Source organism: Athene noctua, chromosome 15, assembly GCF_965140245.1.
Source record: "Athene noctua chromosome 15, bAthNoc1.hap1.1, whole genome shotgun sequence".
Classification (NCBI taxonomy): Eukaryota; Metazoa; Chordata; class Aves; order Strigiformes; family Strigidae; genus Athene; species Athene noctua.
In genome coordinates this window covers 17,293,425-17,321,130 of record NC_134051.1, presented here as the reverse complement: position 1 = coordinate 17,321,130, position 27,706 = coordinate 17,293,425, and the positions used below count along the sequence as shown (strand labels likewise).

At 37.0% G+C, this 27,706-nt stretch overlaps 1 protein-coding gene across 37 annotated transcripts in view; it reads left to right on the top strand.

Moving 5' to 3' along the window:
- RBFOX1 (RNA binding fox-1 homolog 1) overlaps positions 1-27,706 on the top strand; it is a 957,841-nt gene that overhangs the window by 907,361 nt on the left and 22,774 nt on the right. For 33 of the 37 annotated variants that reach the window (XM_074918958.1, XM_074918956.1, XM_074918994.1 and 30 more), the window contains 2 exons: positions 6,175-6,214; positions 16,418-16,482. In XM_074918958.1, coding sequence (XP_074775059.1) covers positions 6,175-6,214; positions 16,418-16,482 — 105 coding nt within the window. The remainder of the gene's footprint in view (positions 1-6,174; positions 6,215-16,417; positions 16,483-27,706) is intronic. The other 4 variants (XM_074918971.1, XM_074918969.1, XM_074918965.1 and 1 more) reach the window with 1 other exon arrangement.

The following is a 27,706-nucleotide window of genomic DNA, read 5'->3' as shown; positions in this document are numbered from 1 at the left end:
CAACTGTAAAGCTCAGGGCATGTATTCCTTAGGCTAGACTGGACTAGACTAGCTCGGTAACAAAAGCCTTTGCTATTAAGTCTCCCTTGAATCTGCAGTTGTTCTTGTTCGGTGGTATCCTGTTTGACCCTGACTGTGACCTTTTCTTAGAAATTGCTTATCAACAAATCTAAGAAATAGCAACGAGTCCCGGGCTGTAAGGAAATCTAGATCTTGTGGTCATTAGGCAAAACAAGTCGGTGTGGTTCGTATGGTTCTCTTCTGCTGTTCCTCACAGTTACTGGGAAACAGCAAATACGGCATGGTTGGCTAGGTCTGAGAAAAATTGTTGATTATAGCTGTATATAAGGCCATTGTTTTCTTATAAATCGAAGAACAGCACACAGGCTTTAAAGCGTGTCATTTAAAATTGAAATCAGTGTTCATGAGTTACGTAGCACCGCATAAATAATTAATGGATCCTTTACTTGCGAGTGAGGCATTTCACTAATTCCTTGAGATAGAGTCTTGTTTATTAGCTCATGGAAGATACTTCATTTTTAGCATCATTTCTGATGCTTTGAAATACTACATATGCAGCCTACTCATGGCTTCACATGTATAATTTGTTAATGTACCATAAAAACCAACTGAAACGAGGGAGTAAAGCTTCATTTGTGTGAGAAAACGGAACACTGACATTTAAAAGAGTTTGGAGATGCTGCAGGAGGAAGAGAAGCAAGAGCTGGTTGTGTTGTGTGTGGCACGAGCAGCACAGGGAGGTCAGAGCTTGTCAGTATGTGAGGAGGCAGCTGTGGAGCTGGGAGCTCATCCCTGCTCATCTCGGGGGGCTCTCCGGGAACTCCACAGCAGGATTGGTGCCTTGGTTGAGGAGCAAAGCAGTTACTATTTTAAGCTGACTAAATTCCTTTCATACCTTCTTTTTTTTTTGGGACAGTTTCCATATGGGAAGATTTGAGCTTACTGTTTCTTTGGCCTTCGTTGCAGGCTTCTCTCTGGGTACTAGATAGTGTTTTGTACAAAATAATTTATTTTTTTAAAAAAATAAAACTTTTTTTTAAAAAAAAAAAAAAAGTCTTCTTGGCTTGACTTATGTCTTTCTAGGATTATCTATTTTATTGACAAAGTGCCCACTAATGGTGTAAGCAATGTCCTAATAAAGCAGAAACTACTAGTAAAGGTACTCTTACGACAGATTTTCGATGCAGTTGGCATTACCTACATTGCCAAAAGAAAGGAGAAACAGTTTCTGTTTTCTTTGGCAAAGTACTGCAAGCGACGATTTGATTGGGATACCTGTAATTAACAACTAGAAACTCAGCATTCTTGAAAATCATTTGCCAAATAGTAAAACATCGTGAATACGATGCTCCGTCTTTATACTGCTGTCAAAAAAGACAGTGTCATTGTATATCTGGTAGTATAGCAGATGGTAGTAGTAGATATCATTAGCAGTAGATATCAGTATTAATAAAATTAATGAGAAGCCCTGCTATTTCAGCATCATTTGCCTCAAGTTATTCACCAGTTCAGTGTGTGAGGACTTTGTCTTTATATTTCTCCTCTGCTCCTTCCAGTTCTGATGAAGCTAACAGAGAATTAGGTTTCAGTCTATATCTCTACTTCTGGTGTCTTTTCTGGGAAAGCAGGGGACAGCAATATGCTTTTTTTTTTTTATCTTTGGAAAAAAAGAATATTAAAAAAAAAAAAACTCAACCCTAAATAAAATTGTGAGGTTGGGGAAGGTGGAGGAGTAACAGAGACTATTCAGAAACTGTCCCCCTTTGTTAAAATAATTGTTTTGAAGTGCTACTTTCTAACTGATTCAAAATGAAAAAGCGGCTTTATTTTCCAACACCTTATTCTGAATTAGAGAAAGAAGGATAATTAATATAAACTGTTACATCTACTACGATAGTTATGGGTTTTGCCAATACACTTCTTTGGTCTCACAGAAACTTCCTCTTACTTTGGACTCTGTGCTTTGTATGTATGTGCAACTCTTAGAAGAAAAAAAGGTGTTTTGCCAGCGCATAGTGATTTATGTCTTCCAGCTTTGTTCTCTGCAGTAATGCCCTCAATTAATTTTCCAAAGCAGACAACATAAACTTCTTTGTGGCAGAAAATGTTGAAACTGGAAAGACAAGAACCTGGAATTAGAGAACATTCTGAAAAGACGAAACAGACTCAAGCAAGAGTTTCACTTCTGTATTTACAACAGTGAAAGCTGTGTTAGTCGAGTGTTGTGAGGTGTTACTTTAATTCTTAGTCTTTTTGGTTTATTTTAAATAAACCGAGTTGCATCTCTTCTTTTATTTGCTTCAGCAAGACTTCATACTAAAGGTGATTTCTGAGACCAAAAACTGGAAAATATGTGTAGGACAGTGAAGGCGACTGTACCAGCGATCAGAAAAGAGAGAACTTTTGTTTCTCGGGTGCTTTCTCTCGGTTGTTGTGGAGGGGAAATAGCGAACTAGAACCATGATTCCTATTGCAATGAGTGAAATCATGATTGTAATGGCCATTTGTTACGCTGAATCAATCCCTCCATGCACTTAACCTGCCTTGGGTTATTTATGTTAACTCGTGCAGATTGTGTGTATGGCTGAGGGCCATATGTACTCAGCTCCCATGAAGTTACCAAACTAAGGTTTGTACAGTCAAGAACTGTTGCCTTGTGTTATTGCTAGGTTATGAAACCCAATCCTTTTGAAAGATGAGGATAGAAAAATGATCATGAAGACAGATGTAGTCCTCCCAGGATATTACAAAGGTGAAATCTAAACAAGTAAAGAGTTTGTCTTAATATAGTTACAAAAAAAAAAAAAAAAAAAAAAAAATTATGACAGAGAGACTAAAATAAAGCCGCTAAAACCATGCAAAGCAGATGTGTAATAGTTGGTGAGAAAACAGTTTCATATTTATAGAAAATTGCAGGAAATAATTGCCACATATGATGCTATTTAGAGGCACGTTTTCTTAGTAAATCAACATTTCTCCCTTCTCTGAATTTTCCTTAGGACAACAAAATCATAAAATAAAACTGAATAAATAATCCCCCAAATTTCTTGTTCTTATGTCATGCCTTCAGGTTGCACATTAACATGTGATCCATTCCGGACTGAAGTAATTCAGATTTCAGTTACTTGGTTGCTTTCAGACCCTGTGCTGGTTTACAAGGAACTGAGGGTTTATCTGTCTGACAACACAGTTTTTTGAATGTAAAGTGTAAAAGGAGCTGTGGTGAGAAGGGTCCCTGTGTCTCTTCCCATGCTTGAGATTTGTCATCTTGTTTTCTGCCTATAGCTTCAGAGAGAGCAAAGGGGATGATAAACCAAGCAAATTAATCTTTGGAAAATTATAGACTGAAGGAAAGAAAAGCACAAGAGCAAAATATAGCTCTTGGTGTTTTACACTTTGTCCTTCTGATGAAGGGTGCTGTTAGAAAATGCGTTTGATGCCACTGGTAACATCCAGTCACAGGAGTCAACGAATGACAAGGACAGTGAATAGAGAAAATATTATCTTGAAAAAATCCATGAAAGCGTGAGGAATTACTTTTCTTCAAACTTCAAAAGAAGCAGAAGATTTTGGTATTTAACATCACTATCGTACTGCAAGACTATATGTAGGAAATAAGATAAAATCAAGGGATATCTTTCCATAGTGCATGTCCTGCTTGGGAGCGTTACTCTGATTTGCCTGATTCTGTCACTTCATCTTAATACTAACCATGTTTAATGACAGAGTCATGCTTTCATGTCTCATTTTAGTGTTGGGTACTTCCTTCGGTATAATATTTATGAAGCTGTTGCACATTTAGAATTCGGAATAAGTTTCTGTCTGTGCAAGACTGAGCATTATATGTAAAAGGAAGGCCTAGGTGAATGAAGTAACCTATTCAAGATTACAACCAGCTGCACTTGGCAATTAAAAATGTATTGGCCCCTGTTCCTCTTGGGACATCCTCACTGTGTATCCGGAGATCACCAAGAGGAGGAAGAAAAAAAAAAAAAAAAAGTCCCCTTTCTGGCACATATTCTTTCAAAAGCGGTATTTTCTGACTAGTAGTGTTTAATAATAATTGAAAGCAGGATGTTTTAATGTGCTGTGGTGGGTTGACCTTGGCTGACTGCCAGACCCTCGCCCAGCTGCGCTCTCATTCCCCCTCCTCAAGACTGTAGGCGGAGAAAGTAAAATGGACAAGGTCTTGGGTCGAAATAAAGACAGGGACATTGCTTACCGATTACCATCGTGGGCAAAACGGACTTCATTTGAAAATTAATTTAGTTATTGCCTATTAAAATTCAGATGGATGATTAGAAACAAAGACAGAACCTAAAACACCTTCCCCCTGCTCCTTTCCTTCTTCCCAGGCTCAACTTGAGTCCTTCCTTCCCAACTCCTCTACCTCCTCCCGGCACAATTGGCACAGGGATATGAGGAACTGAGGGTTGTGGGGCCTCCATCTTCAGTAAACCTTGTATCATTTGTGCATCATCTCATAAAACTCCCTCTATGTTGTTCACAGTTGTGTACTTCTCCCTCACAGTCACGTGGAATGTTTTATTTCTTACGTGGAAACAGATATAAGAAAAAATATGTAATGTTTTAAAATAATCAACACCAAAACGAAGGTGCACTACAATGTCAGCAGCAAGCTCCCTTGGAAAGCTACCAATGTAGACCAGATTTGGCATATTTTGTTCTGCAGACATAATAATAAATAAGAAAAATACACGAGTAAATGTCTGACCTGACTGAAGCAAATGGCAGACGCTGATTTAAGCGGAGCCGAGTTTTCACACATTATTATTCCATAGCAAACTTTCGTCATCAGTGTGGTTTTATCAATGTGGTTTGTGTGCACGTATGCATATTTATGATTTTCTCAAGTGATCCTGACTTAGATACATACCAGCTCAGCCCTGTGGGTTTTGGTCGTTGACCTCACTAGATCAGTTATATTTCTGACATGAAAATTCTTGTTGGAATTGCAAAACAGCTTAGGCTAGCAACTCGGTAATAACTATTATTCCCAGGTAATAGTATTCCTGAATCGAAAAGATTGTTGCAAAAAAAACCTATTGTGTGCATTTTTATTTAACTCTCAAAACAACTTGGGTTGATTCTGATATTGGAAATACCCAGTTTAAGTTGCGGAACTGTCAAAGGAATGCAAAATTGCAGGACTCATGTAATGTGTGTAATGGGTAGGCCAATGTTGTGTAGTTCCAGTTTTATTTAGTGTAATCGTTTAAACCATCTTTGTCATACTGTGTCATTTCTCCTCAAGCGTTTAGAATCTAAAATTTGAACTGTTTGCGATGACAGTTTATCTTAGCTGAAATGCAGCAGTCTCTGGGTAAACTGTTAAAAGCCATAGAACATGCTACATTTTTTCAGATAAGTAGTGATGTATCCAACCAAAACTGCAGGGGAGCTCAGAACCGTTGGCCATGTTTGCCAAAGCTGTAAAATGATAAAGCGAGGAAGGTTAATACTTTTTTTTTTTTTTTTTTTTTAATAAGAATAATTCCATGACATTCTTAACAGACCTGTTGTCACTACTGGAAACATATATCAAGCCAACAACGCAGTGCCTATGAATACTATCATCTCTGTGTGTATTGAGATTTGACCCAATAGGTAGAATACCACCCGTATAATTATTTCACACATTCACCGTATAAACTTATTCTGTTTTGTTTTCCATCTAAGTAATGACAACTACCGCTTTGCTTCAGAGGGTTGATATAATTGCAGGACAAGATTGTAGTAGTTCAAGAGGTGGCATTTTGTAACGTGTTAAAACCGATTGTAGCGTTGGCCCACTGAAATTTTTTATTAAAAAAACACTGCCAATATGTGATTTCTTTTTTTTAAAAAAAAAAAGAAAAGAAAACAAACCAACCTTATCAAAATTATTTTCAAATCCTGCCATGCTTTGCCTCTCTTTGGCTAAGCGTTTGGCATACTTTTATACGATGTATTCAGTACAGTTTAACTTCTGAATAATTACTACCAACCTCCTTAACCAATGTGAAGAGTGCCTTCGTTCCCCCTCCCTCTGTACTTGTGACAAGACTAACCTCAGCTGTGCAGGGGTTGGTGGCATTTGCATGTGGAAATGCACTAATATGGATGTTTTTCTTTGTGTGTGCATCCTTGCAGTGTTGTATACCAGGATGGATTTTATGGTGCAGACATTTATGTAAGTATTCATTGATGTGCATGCTGTCCTTGTACATTACCAGAGTCATTCTTTTTACAAGTTTGCTGCCTAGCTTGACTCTGTTTTGTCTATTTACCATCCCTTGCCTGTCAGAAAGAATTGAGAAGAATATCTCTCACATTGGAAGACCTTTCTGTTCATTACATCTATCATTGTTCAGTGGAGCTGAATTAACTCTTCAATCAAATGCTGAGTGAATGCAAAAAGATGTGAAAAATGTGTGTGCGTGTGGAGGGGTGTCTCCCTTCAAAATTGAAGTACAAAGAAAAAACAAAAACAAAGCAGAAACATTCTTCTGCAAATCCCCAAAAGCTCATTTTTTTAAAAAATCAAGGCAATCTAAGTATTATTAATACCTGAAGTATGAAAATCCTTTATGGAGAGATACAGATTTCTCAAATCCAGGCAACATTTGGTATACATAAGTGCCATGGTCATAGTAGAGCTTAATTACATAGTAAGTTTAAAATATGGCTCTGTATTATTTGCAATCTCAGTAGACTTTCATCTGCTCTTTTAAAATCCACTTATTTCAGTTTAAATAAAATGGGTAGAGACCAGTCATAATCCAAGTGGTTATATTTGTTAGTAAGGATTTATAGCCCTGGATCCATCGTTAGCTACTTCACCTCATTGGCCACCAATTTCCTTTTATATAATATTTTAAAAAATTTCTTAGCAATATTGAAGTTTTTACTTTGAATCTGTACGAAGAGGCTACTTATGTCTGAGTATGCAAGAGCTTTCAGGTGGTTGAGGGTGAATTTCACTCTTACCTATGCGTAGATGTAAAAGATTTTACCGATACCCCAGGAATATTTCACATTTGTTATTATTTGGATAAAGTAATCCGGTCCTAAGTTACAGGTATCATCTTTATTTCACTAGATAACTTTCTCTAATGTACTTGTACTTCTTTTGTACTGTCTCTGTTAAGATACAAAGAGAGTTGCAATTGGTATGAATGTTAAAAATTGGATAGGTAGTGCTAGGAAATATTCCTTGTATTCTTTATCAGCAATCTTTTAGAAATATTTCCAAGGGGAACAGATTTTTTTTTTTTTTTTAATGTTTTACATAACGAAGGAAAACAATTTGAATTTATGGATTAAGTAGCTTTTGTTTTTCTGATGGAGGCAGAAAGAGACTGATAGTTATCTGCAAATTCATTTCTGTAGATTGTAAATATATTTAAAATAAATTAGCATGGGTTAAAATTCTCTCCCTATGTAGTTATGTACTTAGTGATGTTATCAGTAACATATTGTTTACAACACATGAGAATAGTCCATTTGCCAAAGGCTTACTCAAGTGCAGTATGCTGATCTAATCTCACCTGAACACATTGCTGCTGAATTTTTGAGCTGTATAGGATACGTGGTACGGTGTGGAATTTCTTTAAGTGTGGTTTCCAATTTTCATATTTCTTCAAACTGTCAAAAGAATGTGACATCCATTTTGCTCAGTTCACCAACCTAAAAATCCAAAAGGCAACGGGACATCTTTCTCAGGATTGTTTCACGTGGTAGTATAGGTGAGAACTAAATGTTAATGTCACAGTTCATGGTTTTGGAACCCCCTGCTGCTGCAAACCAGGAATACCTCTTTCGGTGATTGACAATATTTATTTTTAGGTGGCCTTACACTCTCTCACAGACTTATATATTTAGTTTCCAAATGGAAAGTGATTTCAGTGAGGAAGATCCCGAAGACATTACTAATTTCTAGTATAGCCTTAGTTTTGCTGTCTGGAACGGCCACGTGCATTAGAAAATGGAATAACTCTGCTGGTGCATTTGTTTTCACTCAGTTGCAGTCATGTATTTCTGATTGCATTTCTTAGTTCTCTTAATGCAGCAGAATGTTTACCTTTACAGCAGTTGACAGAACTAAAACACTTCTGGAAATCTGTTTAATTTTTTTATAATGTACAAAGCTGCTTATTTCATAATTCATTTTTCCTCACATTTGTTCTTTCTTGCATATAAAACATTTTGCAAGGAAAGCACAGGGAGACAGAGAAAGAACTGGCAGATAGAGAAAGAACTGGCATATATCAAAAGAAACCTTACAGTTCGTTCTTGGTGTGTGAGTTTGTAGTGGACCAAGTTATTTATTATATCCTGATTGATTATGACATACACAGCTTTTCATTTTAAGTGCAGAGCTGAAGCTTTGTGAAGGAACAAATGCTTTGTGGAGAAAAAAAAAAAAAAGAAAAAAAAGAAAAAACAAATTAAATTAACAATATAGGTTTTAATAGTAGATTGGAGAGACAGGAACCTTAAAAATACCACAGAAAGCAAAACAAAAAGAACATCGTACCGAAAAGCCAGACTGAAAATTTGCATCGACAAGTAGATCAAAGTGGGTTTCATTCTGATAGGATTATATTGAGTACTGGCAGTAATAAGGACCGTGCTAATCTTTTCAGAACTGTCTATCAGTACAGCCTGTGAGGGCTAGGTTTTGTGGAAAGGAAGAAGGGAAGACACAGAAAGAGACTGGTTAGGTTAAAACTTCAGGATGAACCAAGAACAGCAAATAGCCGGAGTTGCTTAACACTAACCAGAGGAATAGAAGAGAATAGGAATATAAAAATACGTTGAAAACAGAGTCTAAAATGAAAAAATCAACAGCCACGATTCTAGATGTAATGCAATCTATTCTGTATTTCATATAGTTCCATATGGAATGTAATAATGCTTCTGAAATAGCTGAGCTATTGAATTCCTTTTAAAATTTGTCTTTGAGTAGGAAAAATAAGGGAGATGATTAGGAAGCAAAGAAGGCCTTTTAAAATTAAGTATTGATTCACTAAGAGAAAAAGTCATTAAAAGAGAATTAAGGTTGCCTGCCAGCAAATACAGAAGTTCCTAGATGAAGATTGACACCTGTGAAAATAAGAAAATACGCTGCACAAAATGAGGCAAAAAATAGTAACACAGAGAACTACGCGATTGGAATAATAGGGTAACACTATTGCTCTCCTTTATCTTAAATCGGGGGGGTTTCTACCGTTGTCACAAAGAATGTTTTCGGAACATGTCAGTCTTCAATCCACACCTAAAACGTGGCAAGGCCAAGAAGTACGAGCAACCTCCAAACTCTGTCATCACCAGCTTCAGAAGTCTCTTGGTAACAGGGTTTCAGTGCGTACGTTAGTCGGTCTTATTGTTCACAGCAAGATTTTCTAACCTGTTCTCAGGATTCTGGACCTGTAATACTGCAGCTGGCGAGGGTCCACAACAGCATAGAAGAACGTAGGTTTAAGATTTTATTTTTTTTTTTTCTGAGCTGCCAATCAAGAATAAGGCATCATTTTTTGATCGGGAGTATGGAATGAGATTTGTCAGTAGCTACTGCCGTCACCTTTAGCTCAAAGACGGGATGATATTGAGGGTGGTGCGCATATTTATTTCCCAAGGAAAAGGAGATAAAATTATTTAAGCCTTGATATTAAGTAGGAGTCTCCATTGATGCAATCAGATACCCTTAAAGGTGCTACTCTAATGTGAAAAGCAGGGATATGCAGTCTTTCTTTTAAGTACAAAAGAATTTTGTATTTTGTAAATTGAAGGATGTGCCGTTTCCTGTGACTCACAGGAACAGAATGAGAAGTGGAGAAATTACTTTTGCAAGAGTAAAAGCCATCCCCGAGGAGCAGTGGGCTGTTCCTCATAGTGTTCTATGGGCTGGAACACTCCATGATACCTTTTAAAAGTTTTGAGATCTAGTGATGAAATGTCATTTCATCTTTCTGATCTTTATTTGTAATATAAACAGTACGCTCCAAAAAAATGCTGGATCAGTCCTGGTGATTGTAAATGGTTGGAATTAAACCAGGTGGTGTCAGTTTGGATAAATTACCAAGAGCTTCTCTGAGGCAACAGATACCCCGGGGAACACAATATAGAAATAAAATGAACCTTTCACGTAGGCCTGTTTCAGAAGTTGAGCCAGCACAAAGAAAGAGGTGGTAGATATTTTATTTTTAATTCTCCCAGTCAAAGTTATACTCCATGAACAGAACAGATACTCTTGAAACTTCAGTATCATGTGAGTGGAGGAAGAGGAAATGACTACTACAACTTTCTATATTCTGCAGGGTCAGGTATAATTCATGCCATTTTTAATCCCATTCCTCTATTTGTAGCTAATAATCCTCAACACTAGACAAGGTTTTGAACCTTGATTAATTAATGTTCACAAAATACTTTGACTTCCTTGAGTGAAAGGAAATTTAGGAAGTAAAACCTGAGGAAAACCAATTCTCAGCATTCACAGAATACATTAATAACAGGAAAAACTAATGAAAAAGAAAATTACCCATGATTTAGAGTCACTTAGATTATCTGTATCTACAATAAACACTGTCAGTACCTCTGAGATCAAGATAAAAAAAAGAAATTGAGATATTTTAGGAGGAGGCACACATATGTATATATGGTTTTGTAATCTATAGCTATCCATGTGTGTAACTCATTTTTGTGGAAATTATTCTTACGACAGATAGACAGACTTTATTTAAAAATTGAGATGCGTTTGATTTTTCTGTTCATTTCCATTTTGTGGTATCTTACCTAAAATTTCTGTAGTTTCTTTCTAAAACTGATTAAGATTTCTCGGCATCAACTGGCTGCTGATCTTTGATGGATCCCACTGCTCTTTTTCAATTTGCCTGAGCCACAGAGGTGTATAAAACATCGAGAGGAAAATTTTAATGAGTGGCTCTGGGGAATTTGTCTAAATTCCTTTCTTACATCTTCCTTTCCATCCTTCTTTCCTTACTTATTCAAATTATTACATTTCTGTTTCTTGATAGGGCAGTATTGCAACAGCCTGTGTATGGCTCTAAGTTACCACGGGTATGACATCCCGACTGATGGAAAAACTCAGTATGCTCAATGTAAACTCTTGCAGAATCATACTACTACTCAAATAATTCTGTGAGAAAATGGATTCTCTGTATACAAATGATAAGAATGGTCTACCAGTTGCATTTTATTTTCCAGATTCTATCAAAAAATCACAGACATTCTTCATATCCCCTGAAATACAACAATTAGTGTTGTGAGTGTCCATTCAGTATTTTATATCAGTGAGATATATCCCTATAATTGGACTGTATTGACTCTCTCCTTAATTTTTTAAGACAACTTAAGCTGCTGTAACATTGTGCTATTGCTGTTTTGGAAGTAGCAAATATGGGAGCACAGATAAGACAGTAGACGTTTTTTAATTATTCTAGCTGAATTTATTATATATCTAGCTGAATTTTTGAAATAATCGTCAAATGGTTTTGGTTGGAAGAGACCTTAAAGATCATCTAGTTCCAATCCCCCTCCCATGGGCAGGGACACCTTCCACTAGATGAGGTAGCTCAAAGCCCCGTCCAGCCTGGCCGTGAACCCTTCCGGGGGTATCCACAACAGAATCACAGAATCATCAAGATTGGAAAAGACCTTGAAGATCATCTAGTCCCACCATTAACCTCACCCGGACCGTTCTCAACTCCACCAGATCCCTCAGCCCTGGGTCAACCCGACTCTTAAACCCCTCCAGGGATGGGGACTCCCCCCCTGCCCTGGGCAGCCCATTCCAACGCCCAACAGCCCCTTCTGGAAAGAAATGCTTCCTAATATCCAGTCTAAACCTTCCCTGGTGCAACTTGAGGCCATTCCCTCTTGTCCTCGGTTACTTGGCTCCAGAGACTCATCCCCCCTCTCTGCACCCTCCTGGCAGGGAGTTGCAGAGGGCCAGGAGGTCTCCCCTCAGCCTCCTCTTCTCCAGACTGAACCCCCCCAGTTCCCCCAGCCGCTCCCCAGCAGACCTGTGCTCCAGACCCTGCCCCAGCTCCGTTGCCCTTCTCTGGCCACGCTCGAGTCATTCAATGGCCTTTTTGGGGTGAGGGGCCCAAAACTGAACCCCCTCCCCGAGGGGTGGCCTCACCAGCACTGAGCCCAGGGCTCAGATCCCTTCCCTGTCCCTGCTGGCCCCGCCAGTGCTGACACAAGCCAGGATGCCATTGCCCTCCTTGGCCCCCTGGGCACACTCTGGCTCATTATTACCCCCCAGTCCCTCTCTGACTGGCAGCTCTCCAGCCACTCCTCCCCAGGCCTGTAGCCCTGCTGGGGGTTGTTGTGGCCCAAGGGCATTTGCCCTCAGTGAAACTCCCCCAGTTGGGCTCAGCCCATGGCTCCAGCCTGTCCGGGTCTCTCTGCAGCCTCCCCACCCTCGAGCAGATCAACACTCCCACCCAGCTGGGTGTCACCAGCAAACTGACTGAGGGTGCACTCGATCCCCTCGTCCAGATCATCAATAAAGATGTTAAGCAGGAGTGGCCCCAAAACCGAGCCCTGGGGGACACCACTCGTGACCGGCCTCCAACTGGATTTAACTCTGTTCCCCACAACTCTCTGGGCCCGGCCATCCAGACAGTTTTTTACCCAGCGGAGCGTGTGCCCATCCAAGCCGTGAGCAGCCAGTTTCACCAGGAGAATGCTGTGGGAAACGGTGTCAAAGGCCTTACAGAAGTCAAGGTAAACAACACCAACAGCCTTTCCCTCCTCCAATAAGCAGGTCGCCCTGTCGTAGAAGGAGATGAGGTTTGTCAGGCAGGACCTGCCGTCCATAACCCCTCTGACTGGGCCTGAGCGTCTGGCTGTCCCACACGTGTTGTGTGATGGCGCTCAGGATGAGCGGCTCCATCAGCTTCCCGGGCACTGAAGTTGAGCTGACAGACCTGTAATTTCCTGGATCATCCTTCTGACCCTTCTTATAGCTGGGCGTCGCTTTGGCCAATTTCCAATCTGTGGGGACCTCCCCGGTCAGCCAGGGCTGCTGGGAAATGATGGGAAGTGCCTTGGTGAGCACCCAGCCAGCTCCTTCAGGAGCTCTCTGGGCAACCTGTTCCAGTGCCTCCTGCCCTCACAGTAAAGAATTTCTTCCTTCTATCTAATCAAACTCTATCCCCTTCAGTTTAAAACCATTACCCCTCATCCTATCCCCACATTTCCTGATAAGGAGTCCCTCCCCATCTTTCCCATTTCCCATATTTCCCCTGTTTCCCATATTGTTTCCCAATATCTTTTCCACATTTCCTTTAAATAATAATTTAAAGCATAACAGTCAGGCACTTTCTGTTTAAATGTACAGAGTGAGGGGGGGGGACACGCATTCCTAAAACATTTTTAAAACATAAGAACTGGAAATTGTTACATATCATTATGTAATTATTACATAATTTTATTGTGCAATGTAGTCTAAGGCATAAAGAGAAATATTTAATATATTACTCAAGAGATGTATATATAGTATTACTAGTGTGTTCTTCATCTAAGATACCAGCCAAGTTCAGAATTAGAGAAAAACTGTAAAGTTAAGCATCTTACGTAAGTTTAGAGTTCAGGGGTTTCAATCAGATTCCCATTCCGATTCCCAGTAACAAGTCCACCTGCAAGTATTTTGTTGCTGCAGTGATAAATCACTTGAAGTAATTGAAGCAAAACTGCAAGAAAACTTAATATGAAAACTGCAGAACACAACCCCCCTAAGAATAATTTGCTTAAGAAAGTTTTAATGTGTAATTATGTGATAGCCTATGTTAAAAATAAAAATCATGACATGGGTTGGCAGGGAATTATGATTTTCCTGATAACCACATGCATCGTGCATTTTAGTTCTCCAAAGAATTCAGGTAAATTCGATAACTGCAATCTCTTTTTATTGCTTTAGACTCAGGCTTTTCCAGGACTCTCACAAATGTCATAGTCACTGTTGAATCCAAAGCATCATAAAGTTCAGATTTCAGCTTCATTGTTCAGCAGCAATTCTTTGATTAAAGCAAATCAAAATGTAAGCATAAAAGGAACGTAATTCTTATATTTAGGGAGCAAGAAAGGTTTCATCTTCACAGACAGACCAGTTTTTAGTGGTAGTTAAATACAGGAAAGAAAAACAATCCTCACGGAGCCTAGCATCCCCAGATTTAAGACCAGCTAGTATGTGAAGAGCCTGTCTCATTTTTGTCTGATTAAGAACACCGAAATTATACTTTTCATGGCCACTCTCAATTCCATACTGTAGTGGGAATCATTATGTGCACAGTTGGATTGAAATGAAGTGGCTCTCACATTTAAGGGCTTTTAGAAATGGACTTACAGGACAAGCCAAGGAGTCAAACATGTGGTGAACAGAATCACGTCATAGTGCAAAAAATGACTTGCAGTCTGCCAGACATTTTCAGCATCTGGATCATGAAAACAAGTTTAATATCTTCTTTATACCTTTGATCGTTTGTACTCCCTCGTATCAGCACTCAGGGGTGGGGGGAAGAAAAGAAAAAAACACCTAAATATGCTGTATTTAGCGCTCAAAAACCAGAAGGGGAGAACAGATAAATTGGGATAATCCCTCACCTTTCCCCTTGCACCAGAGGCCAGGCCAAGTGTGCAGTTTGCATTATCATCTCTCAGGCTCACTCTTTACTGGCTCTGTTTGCACTTGGTGACATTATTTGACATCTGATTGCCTGTACGCTTCAGCCCTGCAAGCAATATGTGTCTATTATACATTTTTGACAGTTATAGCCTTCTATTGGTTTATAAAAATCAAATGATCTGAAATGAGAAAGTATTTCGTCTCAATGCTGCTGTGCTGGCCCAGAGAAGCAGCTTGGTGCAGAAGAGAGCACAAAAAGTGTTATGAAAGCACCTGCCTTATTCCAGTGGCTGTGTGACACAATTGCTGCTGGCAGGGAGCTGACCAGGAGTGGGGAGGTAAATGTACTATCTTGTCTTGTGTGAGCACTTGGAAAAAAAAAAAAAAAAAAATTCTGAAAGAATATTCTTCCAGTAAGTTGACAGTTCAAAGCCTGGAGTTTCTAATGAGCTGTCGGTATATGGAAAATATATGTTTATTCTGAGGGTGATGTGGCATTATCAATTGAATGATTGATTTTCCAAATCGACCTGCTTGAAATCTACGAACCCACAAAGGTTTACACGTGTTAGGGATGAAAGCGATTCTGCCAAGCAAAGTATAGAAAGGGAAATAGCTCGTAAGAGTAGTTGAAATTGCTTTTCTGAAAAAGAATTAATTTTTTTTTTATTATTTGTAAAATCAAAATAGAAAATGAACAAAAGTTCCTGCACTACAAATGTGCTACTGTTACTGTAAAGGTTGACACATCATCGGCTATTCTTCATGCTTCGGCATAATATCTTGTGTGAATGCAGCCTTAAAAAAAAAAAAAAAAAAAAGGGGGAAAAAAAAAATCAATCCATTAAAGCGAACACTTTAGCAAAAGAGTGAATTTTATTCAAAGCTGAGTGATCTGATCCCTTCTTATTCAACTCTTTGTTAAGGTGAGGGAAAGTGGGAAAGGAAATACAAAAAGTCCCCCTGTCTCAGAGGATTATGGGGTGGTGAATTCTAATTGGGACGTAAATCGTGTTTGTGTTATCTGTGGAGCCTGGCCTGCGTTTGTTAATTGGCATGCTGAGATCATTTTGAAATGGTTGATATAACACCGTGGTCCATTGAACAGGAAGCTCTGCTGTTTTCACAGTTTGATAATCAATGCATCACTGCACACAATTCCTTTCAAATGTGTGTTTGTTTGTCCTGTTTGCTTAATTGAACATCTGCAATTACTGTTACATACAACTGAATGTTAATTCATGGAAGAAGAGAATTTTGCTTCTTCGTTGTAATTTTACTTATAAATTGGAAACCTATGTAACATCAAGTGTTAACGGAGTGAACAAATTCATAGATTTAATCAGCCAGATAGGATAAATTATATTTTGTCCCAAAGAATTGATTATCAGCTGAGTTTTTCTTTCAAATTCAGCGTTGCTTTATTAATACACATACACCTCGTTCAGAAGAACAATTGCTACTTAGAAAACTTGTGTAAGAATAGCGTATTGTCTTGTAAAAATCTGACATTGATGACTACAGTTCATTGCTTTCTCCTGGTATCTGGGACAGATGTTAAGAAGTACAAGTTTGGGGTGATAAATTTTGCTTAATGATTCACGGAAATATTTCCTATGCTATTTAACCCCTTAAGTGAACTTACAGCCCGACTGTACTCTTTCAGTTGTTGCTAAATTTTTGCAAGATGTTATTTAAGGTGCTGTAGCAATCCAGTTAGAGCATGAGTTTGTGTTTCAGGGTGGTTATGCTGCCTACCGGTATGCCCAGCCTGCCACTGCCACTGCAGCTGCCTACAGTGACAGGTAAGGTGTCATTTAATAATAAATATTTGCTAATAAATATTTGACCAGTGGAAGTTGAAAGATGATTCTATAAATTTGCCTTGTTGAAGTCTCATAACTGTCTTGTTGCTCTGCAGATAATTGTGATATCTAAAGCAGGCTGTTTTATTATAATCCATGAATAGCCATAAATTGAGAGATTTTTAGGCCTTAATTGAGAATCAGGCATGAGATGTGCACATTCCCAAGCTGTAGATCATCCCGTTCACATCTGTGACCCTTGTACAATGTAGATAAATATATGTATAGCTTCACGATGATCTGTTACTAAAGATCATTATTCGTCTTAGGAGTATTATTTCAGTTGATTTAGAACCTGAACCTATTGAGTTCCCTCAATTCTCATTGACATTGTTTTAGTCAGTGGAAATTGAGAATGAACTGTGTCTAAGCTTGAACTAGCCAAGGCAAAACAGTATTTTTTTCCACTTGCTTTCTTTCCAGGCATTTGATTTTTTTTTTTTTTTAAACACTGTCAAACAATCAGCTATTCTTCTTTTGCTCTGTATTTTTATCCTCAAAATGTAAAACACATTTGGTGGCAATGATACCAGCAATAAAAGCTTATTAAAATCTGCATAAGAGAAACACGCAAAGACTTAACTTCTATAAACTAGAAGCGATGTCACAGAAATTAACTTGTCTTCTTGCAAGATGAAAATTTGGACCCCTTTGTAGTCAACGTCAAAATGGCGATTGACTTCGGTAGGAATAGGATTTTGTCAAATGGCATAAAATTAAGTCTTTGCAGTGTGTGGACATGATTTTGTAATGAAAAGGAAGAAGATCCTATGTTTCCTTCGTAAACTGTACCCTTAACAAAATCTATGATATCTTGAATACTTTGCAAGTACTTGCACAGCGTACAGTCGTAAGGAGAGGATGAATATTGTGGCAGACAGATACATGCATCTATTTTTCTTCATATTAGTAGCGAGAAGTAAGGTCACACTTCTCAATTCCCGATACAAGAAAAATTTCCCTTGGAATCAAGGAGATCAGTTCTTAAGTCTTGACTATGTATCGAAAAATTTCTTTAAATGCTAAATTAGACGTTGTTTTAAATGCTTCTGTTTTTTAAAGAAATCAACAGATTAAGAAATTTCAGTGAACTATTTCTTAGATTGAAGTGCTGTTCATGGATTCTGTAATTTTAAAACCAAGTACCATGGTATGAATGTTACAATGCTATGCATGCATATTTGCCTTTCAAATGCTTATTCTGGGTAATGAAGATATATTTTTTTAAAGTTATGTGAATAAAATAATTTGCATGTATGGCTGAGGCATGCTGTGTCAGACAGGTAAGCAAGTAACTTTCTATTAATTTTGGGTCAGTAATATCAATTAGTTATGTGCTGTATGCACTCTGTTTGCGATGTACTGTTTCTACTTAGGGTAACCTACAGAGGAGAAGTGCTACTCAGTAGTTTCATTTCATTTCCACAAAGGTGTGTTAGCATGTCGCAGCTCTAGTATTTTTCTGCGAGCTTCTAATGTAAACCAATTCCTGCTTCTAAAAACTTCCTAAACTGAAAGAACAAAATCATAAATAACCTCCTGTGGTTAGTCATTTCTTGCCATGTACCATGCAGGTGTCCCTGGATCATTTTATAGGGTGTTTATTACTATAAATAAATGAATTTCTGAAAACCTATACGTTACGTAGAGAAACTGAATCAAGATGACTTTTAAATGTTTTAATTATGAATTAATGTACCTAAAACAAATCAAATGCTGTAAGATAAAACGTCAGCTGGTCACATGTTCTGCTATGGGTAGAGAGTCAACATCACTGAGTTATGCTGATAAAAAAAGTAAAGGATTTGTCTAAGAAGATAGTGCTCTTAAATGCTGTAAAGAAAACTGGAGATGGCATCAGTAGTAATGCAGTTGTTACAACCCTTAATTATTTTTTTGAAAAAATGTCTAATTCTCAGATACACTTTGTGTATAATTAGAATTGTAATAACCTGTCTTTGCTTGCATAATTTTAAATATCCTAAATGAATTTCTATCTTTGGGGCTTTTTTTTAATTTAGCTTCTCTTTTTAAATGTGGTTAATCCTTATCTTCGATCTGCTTCCCCTAAATGAATACGGTTCCTTGTCTTAATTACAAATATTGTAACTGAATTTCTTTATGGGAGAATCCTATAGCTAGCATAGAGAACAAAACAAATAACAATCCGCTCAAACATTTCTTTGCATATGGGAAACTATGTGCAAACACGGATACCTCTGATTACTCACAACTACAGTTTGCTTAATTTGATTAACTTTTCATTTTTTTAATGACTTTAGCATTTTTTTTGTGAATTATTCATACTGAAAATGCTGAAATATAGTGCAGTAACACTGCTTGTATCTTTTCTTCTCAATGTAATAATCATCTGCTGTCCTCTGACAATATTGAAGATCCCATATCTCCTTATACACGACTTTTATTTAGTGTTGATTTGAGCCCCTATTGAAATTTAATTACACATGAAATATATTTGCTGTGTATGTGTAAACAATGCCCAGAAAAATGAAGTGAGGACCAGAGAGTACGTACTATTGAAGCAGTGACATCATGGAAATACTACTTCATATTAATTTAAAAAATAAAAAAGTTTCTCTTTTTTTGGATCACAGCTCATATACACGATGAATGGCCACGTTCCATATTTGATGCGCTTCTTAAGTCAGGAGATGGAAAGAGAAAATCTTTAGATTGGAGACATGTTTTGGTAAATTAAAACTAAAGGTTAACAGAAAGATTTGGGACTCCAGAATCAATACACCAAGTCAATAGATAATGATCACTGTAAGGGAGCTCTATTGTGAAGAAATGCAATGGTATCCTTGTTTGTCACAGCTGGAGATATTGCTGGAAATAGGCAAAGAACAGATATATAGGGGAGAATCAGGTAGCAAGGAAATCTCATGAAACAAATCAATGCAAACCCCTGAGTATTAAGACAAAACATGTACTCCTAAAACCAATTTCACAACAGAGGTTAGACCTTGCAGATTCCTCCAGTCATTTCTTAGGACTGGAAAACAAAACAAACAAACAGAAAGGGACATTTTGTTGTTGGGGTTTTTTTTTGTTTTGTTTTGTTGTTTTTTTTTTTTTTTAATGAAGCAATATAATCACTGAATACAACCTAAAAAAAAAAAAAATTTAGAATTGGATTTTTATACTGTGTGATCTATCATCATATGAAATCGCACTTAGAGATTTGAAGCTATTTGGAGAAGTGGATTAAAAAGATTATGTTTAACTTTCCAATGCTTAAAATATTTCTGATAAAATTTCCAGTTCTGATAAAAGGGGACCTACTGGTCTGTAGATGTTCTTCATGATTCTGGAGCTTTGCCTACCGAAGTCTTTAAACCGAGGAAAAAATAAGTGTAAGGATGTGCAAAAGACACTAAATCAGATGTCAATAAAATGTTCGCACAGCTTTTATTCAGCTTTCATGTAATATTTTTAAACATAAAAATATAGTTAGATTTCTGTCCGAGTCTAAAGTAAGAGAAAGTAGCAAAGTCATCAAGTTTTATATTTATGAGGTAGAAATAAGTCAAAGCATGGCAGTGGGGCGTATTGTCATTTTGTCATTGCATGTTCACTTGATGTTGCTAGTATGTCTGTAATGCTGTATTGGATTTGACAGATCCATCACATAGCTCAGTGAATGGCTTGCTTGAATTAAGCCTATGGGCAGACTTATTCACATTGATTGGCTATTGGTTTTGTGTTTTATGATTTGATTATTGCATCTTCGATCGGAGTAAGAAAAATGTTCCTTTCTTGCATATGAACTTTGTCAGCAATATTTATGGAATTGTATATGGTAGTATGATAAGAGAAAACCCCAGTAATAGTAAACTAGCCTTGTCTGAAAGGCAGTCGTTTTGTTTGTACTGCTTGCTAACCCTGTTACACTCAATAATGCTAATTATGTGTGTTTATATATGTATGATTGTGTATTCATATATACACACACATTCCCCATCCATCACCCACCCACAAACACGCACACGCACACACATGCACACGCACATACAAACATACACAGGTATTTTGCTCTGAGCCTAATTCCCTTTTTCTAATACAGTGTCAAATTGAAATCTCACTCCAAACAGTGGGAAGATTCCCACGTACGTCTTTGTCAGGATTAGACCCCCCAGCAGTGGAAGCTGACCTCTTTTTTTTTTTTTTTTTTTCAATAATCTTTTTTAAAAGCAAATAAGGCATATTCCAAAATATTTTGCACATAACACTTCGTATTATAAATATTTCCCCCCGCCCCCCCCCCCACTATCGGTTTGTGTTACATGTTCTGTGGTCATACACGGGATTTTGTATGAAATTTGAGACAGGAGATTTTATCATATGGAAGTTATGTATCTTCCAGATCTGAAATCTTACTCCTGGTAAAATCCTGAGATTGTAATAATTTACATTTTTAACATGCCTATGTGGACTATTCATTTTTGTCAAAGTACTAGTGGCTACAGAAATATAATTTAAGATGTTTTCCAGTTCTCTTTCAGCAAGTATTTGAGAGTAATACTTGATATTTGTGGTCAGATTATCCTAAAATAGAATAGGTACAAATTTGATTTAATTGGAAACATGCTCATTAAAGAATGATAAATTAGAATGAAGAATAAAACCACAAACTATAAAATGTGAGCTTCAGCAAATGGAGGTGATTTTTTTTTGGTATATTGTAGACTTTAAGATCTTCTATTTTATGAATAAACAACGAAGCCCACTATAGTGTTATTCAAAGTATTTTCTCTTATTGAGGATCTTACTAGTGACATATACTAAAAAATAAGGTTTTGAGAGCATATATAATAGCGTCCTCAATCAGAATTTAAGTTTTCATTAAGTAATTTTATAGAGGGATAAATATCTTTAAATGCAGTACTGCACTCACTTCATGAGCAAACTTTCCAAGATTTAGGAAAAAGAGCTTCTATACACAGTTTCAGTTGCTACAGTAATCAGGTTGGAAGAGGAAAAAGAATAGACTATAGTGATAACTTAACTCTTCTCCCAGCTGGAACCTTCAAACCTTTTTAAAATTTGGTATAGAAGTTGAATCTTGAGAAATGGAGAAGTTTGGGGAACGGGGTGAAACATAAGCAACAGTCGTTGCCCATATCCAGGCTACTCACATATTGAGGATGAAAAGAATCAGTTAGCTTCCTGACCAGGTACAGGAGTTGTGTTCAGGTTTTGTAACAGCAATAATATAGCATATATATATATATATATATGTAAAAAACACTTTTCTGCTTCAAACACTTAGGTTTGACGTGGTGATGTTTGATTGGTCTAGTTTTTTCCTGGTTATCCTGTGTGGCAGCTAAAGATTGCTTTTTTCCCTAATTTTGCAAATAAAAATCAAATCATTCACTTTGTTGTTACGGAGGGTTAACGGATTTGGACATCTACCTATTAGGCTCGTATGTTTTTATGTCTGTATCTGATCTGTGGCAAACTAGAGGATCACTGGCATCATCTTAATAATCCATATTTATCACTCAGATCACAGTTTTGGGAATGACTGGAGTATATGACTCATAGCCATAACAGTACCTTTTAGTAAAGGAATTAGTTAAAAATGGATGATTATGAATAGAGAATGTAGTAGAACAAGAAAAAAATTTAGCAAATAGTTTAAAATTCTATGAACAGGGAGGTTCATGTAGAGCAATTTCATAGGAATTTGCTGAACTACTTTGCTGAGTACTTTTAAATGATTGAAACATGGTTCATTCTAAAATATTGTAGATACAGTGCTTATCGGGGGAGACACAGGGAGTCATATCAATGTAGGAAAGCATGGCAAACAATTCTATTTCATTAAATATAATCTCCTACTAAGTTTAGAAAGTTAATTTATATACTTCGATGTTTTAATACATTCCTTGAACATTTGGTAGAATTAACATGTTTTCTGTAGGCTTGATTCACGTGCGTGTAAGATCATGTAACTATTAAAACTACTCCACTAGTTCAAAACTGAGGTAATAACAGTAGTGAAGAGGCTTAGGGTTCCTGGCTCAGCATGATGCTAAACACCGAGTATGAAACTTTTATCATGTCAGAGCCTGTATTCTTCATGCCCCGCTTCGACTTCTCTTCCTGTAATTTCCATTGTCCTTCACTGCAATACCAAGGGATATTTTAAGAATCCTCATAGATAAGGAAAGGCTTGGCTGTTACTGTAAAATCTGATTTGTCATCCATGCTGGAAATCACAAAAAAAAAAAAAAAAAAATTGAGAGAGAAGGCAGGGGAACATTAAAGCCTAGATTTCTGTACCTGGCTTCCTAAAGTCCTCCAATTTTAAAAACGCTGAGAACTTTTGCTGCCAATTTCTTCTTGAACATAGTGGGTGATGTTAAATGCTTATCATTTTCAAAAAACCTCAGTGCACCTATGTTCACATTTACGTATCAGCTTCAATATTCTTTCTTTTTGTTTGATACATCAAGCCTACCTCAGGTTATATAGCATGAGTGTTAACATGGGAGTTTCTTACTTCCAAAATAAGTTTGTAGTAAATAAGTGTGATTAAAAATATATTCCTTTGATGGATTTTCATGTATACTTTTCCTCTAAAAATTTTTTTTAAAAAGGATTGGTTAACATTTTTAAAGTAGGACTTAGCTCTTTAATAGTTCATCCTGGCTTCACTCTTAGAGGATATTGAAAGAAAGTGTAACTTTAAAAATCTTTAAGGGTGTTGTATTCAGCAGACTGGATAAATATGAAGTTAGGTTGTTACTAAAAACATTGATTCCTAATCCAACAGACCAAAACTGTTACAGTCTATTGGGTTAGTGCCTGTGACATGATAGACCAGACCGGTTCCTTCGGACATGTCAATGTCTAATTATACACTTTTTAGTTTTCAGATCATTGACTTGATAGACCACAAAGAGGCAGATTAGAACATGTTATAAATATTGTCAACTTGGCTGCTTCCACTGTGGATGCTTTAAGAGCGAGAAGGAATTACGAGCATTGGGAAAGTCAGAGAGAAGATGAAGGAATTAAATGTTATTAACAAAATACGGAATGAATTGGATGTAGCCGGTATGGATTAGCCATGTAATAATTTGTAATGTGTTTTAGGCAAGGTGAGGAAACGTTAGAACAAATTTAAAATAACTATGCAGATTAAATTAATCAAGAAAGAGACAGTTTACACTCTTGCATGTTTTTACTGCAGTGTTTCCCACCTCAAAGGAGTCTATTGGTATTTAAATAGAAATTTTTTCCACATACTTTTAGGCTCGTCAAGTTTCTAATACTCTAGGAACACACCTGTGGCAAAATAGCAGTTTGTAACAATACTGCACAGCCGGAACGGGAGTAGAAATTTTATGCATATATCCTAAAGAACAACTTTTTCTGTGAAAACTCCTATAGGATATTACATATACATGCAGAAAAAAAGTGAGGTCTTCATTTAAACCAACTGTGTGCCAGCCTCTAAACTTCATTTTGTGTTTCTTGAATGAATTTTTAAATTATCCTGGCAAGATGTTCATATATCTGGTCTTTTAGTTGTGATATAAATAAATTATGTTGTCAAGTAATTTGTACAGTCATTCAAACCTTAAAATAAATTAAACCGAGAGAATTGTTATTGCTCATAATTGCTAAAGAAGTTTATAATTATACCTCTGTATATTAGGGGACTTTATTGTGGATAAAATGGTGGTTACTAGTAAACCATAATAGCTGTTATGAAATCAGAAACAAATACAAAGTACGATTCAATGAGACAGTGTTTTAAAGATGACAGTATACATAAATAATAAATCTCCCAACAAAATAAACATCTATTTTATGTTATGTATTTGACTGGGTAAAATATTGATTCTTTACACAAGACTGACTTCAAAATGCTGTGCAGTTTGCCCTAAAGAGAGTGAAAAACGTGTCCAAACTATAGTAATAAAATTTTCAAATATAAATGATAAAAATTCCAAAATAACCTTAATTCACAGGCCTGGATCATACGGACATCAGTTTACATTGCTAACCATGGAACACTTCTGCAGTAAAGTTACTGGATTACTTGTCAAGGGTTTAGTTTAAGTGTTTAGACTCTGTTAATCGCAGGAAAAGGCAAATAATCGTAGAGCAGTTATGGCACTGAGGTCGCTATGAATTGAACTAACGATTTATGTGGTGTTCAGAACTTCACTTATTAGTTTTAGAATTCACTTCAAAATTTTCAGATCCGCTTAAAAATTGTGTCTTCCTCTTGCAGATAAATATGTATATTTAGAATATGTGTATCGTATTATTAATAATAAATACATTTATTCCATGTGTAATATATTATGTAAACTTTCATACAGAGAAAAATTCCACGCACACAGCAGGTAATATGAATTCGAAGTAAGTGTACTTGTATAGCTCTGATTTAAAAAGATAAATAAACGAGGAAATAAATGGGTAGATTTAAAATATGGGTCAACGGGCTACGTATTTTTCCACTGCTTGGGACGTAACACGTTATCCATGTTTTAGCAATATATTAAAACATCAATTTTTCCCGATTATACCTAAGTCGCACAACAACTACGCTAAGCTGCAAAGTATAGCACCGATTTGCTGCTGGGTAATTTCTTTACAGTCTTTGAGGCGGAATGGGAGGAGAGAGAGGGGGAGTTCATACACGAGACATTGGCATGGAGGAGTTGTACCAACACTGTATACAGCGCAGGCACCTTATCTTTTCCCTAACATGCTTTACAGCATTAATGTTAGGCTACGCTAAAAGGAGTCTCTCTTGTAGCATCTGAATGGGATATTTAGTTAGTTCAATAGAAGGGCTAAAAAAAGATGCCTGTCCATCTGCTGAGGAAAGCACATAATAACACATATTATGAGAAAGTATCTTTCTTCTGTTGACCCTTCTTCTCTTTTTTTTTTTTTTTTTTTGTGTGTGTGTGTGTTAATCTGCGTAAATGCAATAAATGCAATAATACAGGTATATCACTGGTCTTGGAAATGCACATTTCCATTAGAGTCCAGAAGAGTTAGGGATTTTTTTCCTTTTCCTTTTTTTTTTTTTTTTTGTTTGTTTGTTTTTGTTTTTTCTTTTTTTTTTTTCCTAACTTTTCTTGAAGGTGTGCTTTTCACTGTTGGAAAAGTGCTTTTTTTGGTATTAAAATGAATTATTCCTGATCAAGAAGTTGTGTAACTGGTGGCAGGATGAAATTTAACGAGAGATCTCTTCACTTTACTGTCTCCTGCTGTCTTTGGCAGTCTGAATTACGTTAGAGACATCTTGCCACGGGCTAAATCACACTGAAATGTCCTGTATTGAGCACAAAGAAGACACAAATAAAAAGCAGAGGTGACTAACCTGGCAGTCAAGTCATGGGCTTGGTTAAGCCTCCTGGACACAGGGCTTGAGTGTCATTTGGGACACTCTGGGGCATGAGACAGCTGTGCAAGCAGAGGTGGCACGGGACCTTCTGGAGTCCAGGCAGGTGGACAATCTGCCTTTCCTTGGGCAATCAAGATGAGCTGTAATGTTTTCTGTGATGCAATATTGACAGAAGTAGCTACTTTAATTTCTTTTGATGCGGGGTTTTACTCCATAAGCTTCCGAGACCTGCCTCAAAATTTCAGAAAGCAGCCTTTAACGAAATGGTCTGGAAGGATGGAGGTGGGAGATGCATTATCTTTTGGAAATGAAAGCAGGATACCTAAGTGAAAGCAGAATACCTACATCTTTCTCTTTACCTCAGCATCATTATTAGTAGTTAGGTAGAACGAGCAATACCGTAGGAAAAAAGGAACCTGACATGGATGAAATTAATCTAAACGTAAAATATACTTTCCTAATGCACATCAGGTCAAACAAATTACTGCTAGTGTTGTTGAAGCTTGATACCACATGAATTACTTTATAGTTTTATTCTTACTTCATTTAATATATCTTATAGGCATGGCTGTAAAGTTGTTTAGTTGTCTTTGTGTTGTGATTCAAATGCTGTGAGTATGATAATATACTTTGATCTTATAGTAATGGGAATATAAAGTATGATCATAGCAAAATCAACCTTCTTATCATAGTTATGATACTAATATTAAAAATTAAAAATTCTTGGATAGCCTTGATATTTAAATTTAGGACACCAGGAGGAGGGAGTTGGGGAGGACTTCATAAAATTATTTTAGAGGGAAACTCTGAAACTTTGTCCATACTTGAATGTTATGGAAACTATTCAAGCAGCCAGCTGTCAGCTTTCATCATGAAAAAGCCCTCAACATTAGAGTCCTAACAACAGCAACGAAGCCTTAAAGTTTAGAGCATAAAGGAAAAAAGGAAGTATCTTTAATAATGTAATGGAGAAATGTATAGATGTACCTATATAACGCTTCTGGGAAAAATAATTGCTACACTATATAGTTAGCACCAGGTCCTTGGAGAATACAATTTGGAATAATTCCAGTGAAGTTAAGCTGCATCATTTTTGCCAGCTGAGGTTCTGATCCATGAAATCTAAATACTGGCTGTATTTGTAAATCCCATGGTGGTATTACCAGAAGAAGTCAACTGATGACATATAGTTTAAATCTTCCCACCGTAACTTCTGTTCAGCATTGTGTTTGCCCTCATCTTTATTTTCTATGTTCTGGGGCTAGGCACTGTTTTTAGCAGTTGATATATTTTTCGGAGGGGAGGTGGAGGGGGGGGGGGGGGGGGGGGCTGCAGCTCTGTGTTAAAATGATTTCTGTCTAGTTTTGTGAAGTTAGTAAGCAAAATCCAAGAATTCTGGTGAATGAAACATAATCGCTGTATGTTAGCGGATTATCATTTCTTTTACATTTAAAATTTCCTAGAGGTAGTGTCATTATTTTTAGGGAAGTCCCAATTTCTTAAAATCCCCCTTGACCTCTATTATGGCTTCTATTTTATGGAAGCTCTGTGTTGCCAAGAAGAGGAACTACAAAATTCTGCGAGTGCTGGATGAAATGATATCTGTGTCAAAATTTTGTTCTTAATCATGTGCTGCGTAAAATATAATTAGTCCAAGTGTCAGCCAGCCTTTTAGGGACGAGACAGGACAGAGAACACTTAGTAATTTATCCCATGTACCCTACAAACATCAGTTCTTACACCCACAATGACCTAAGTGTA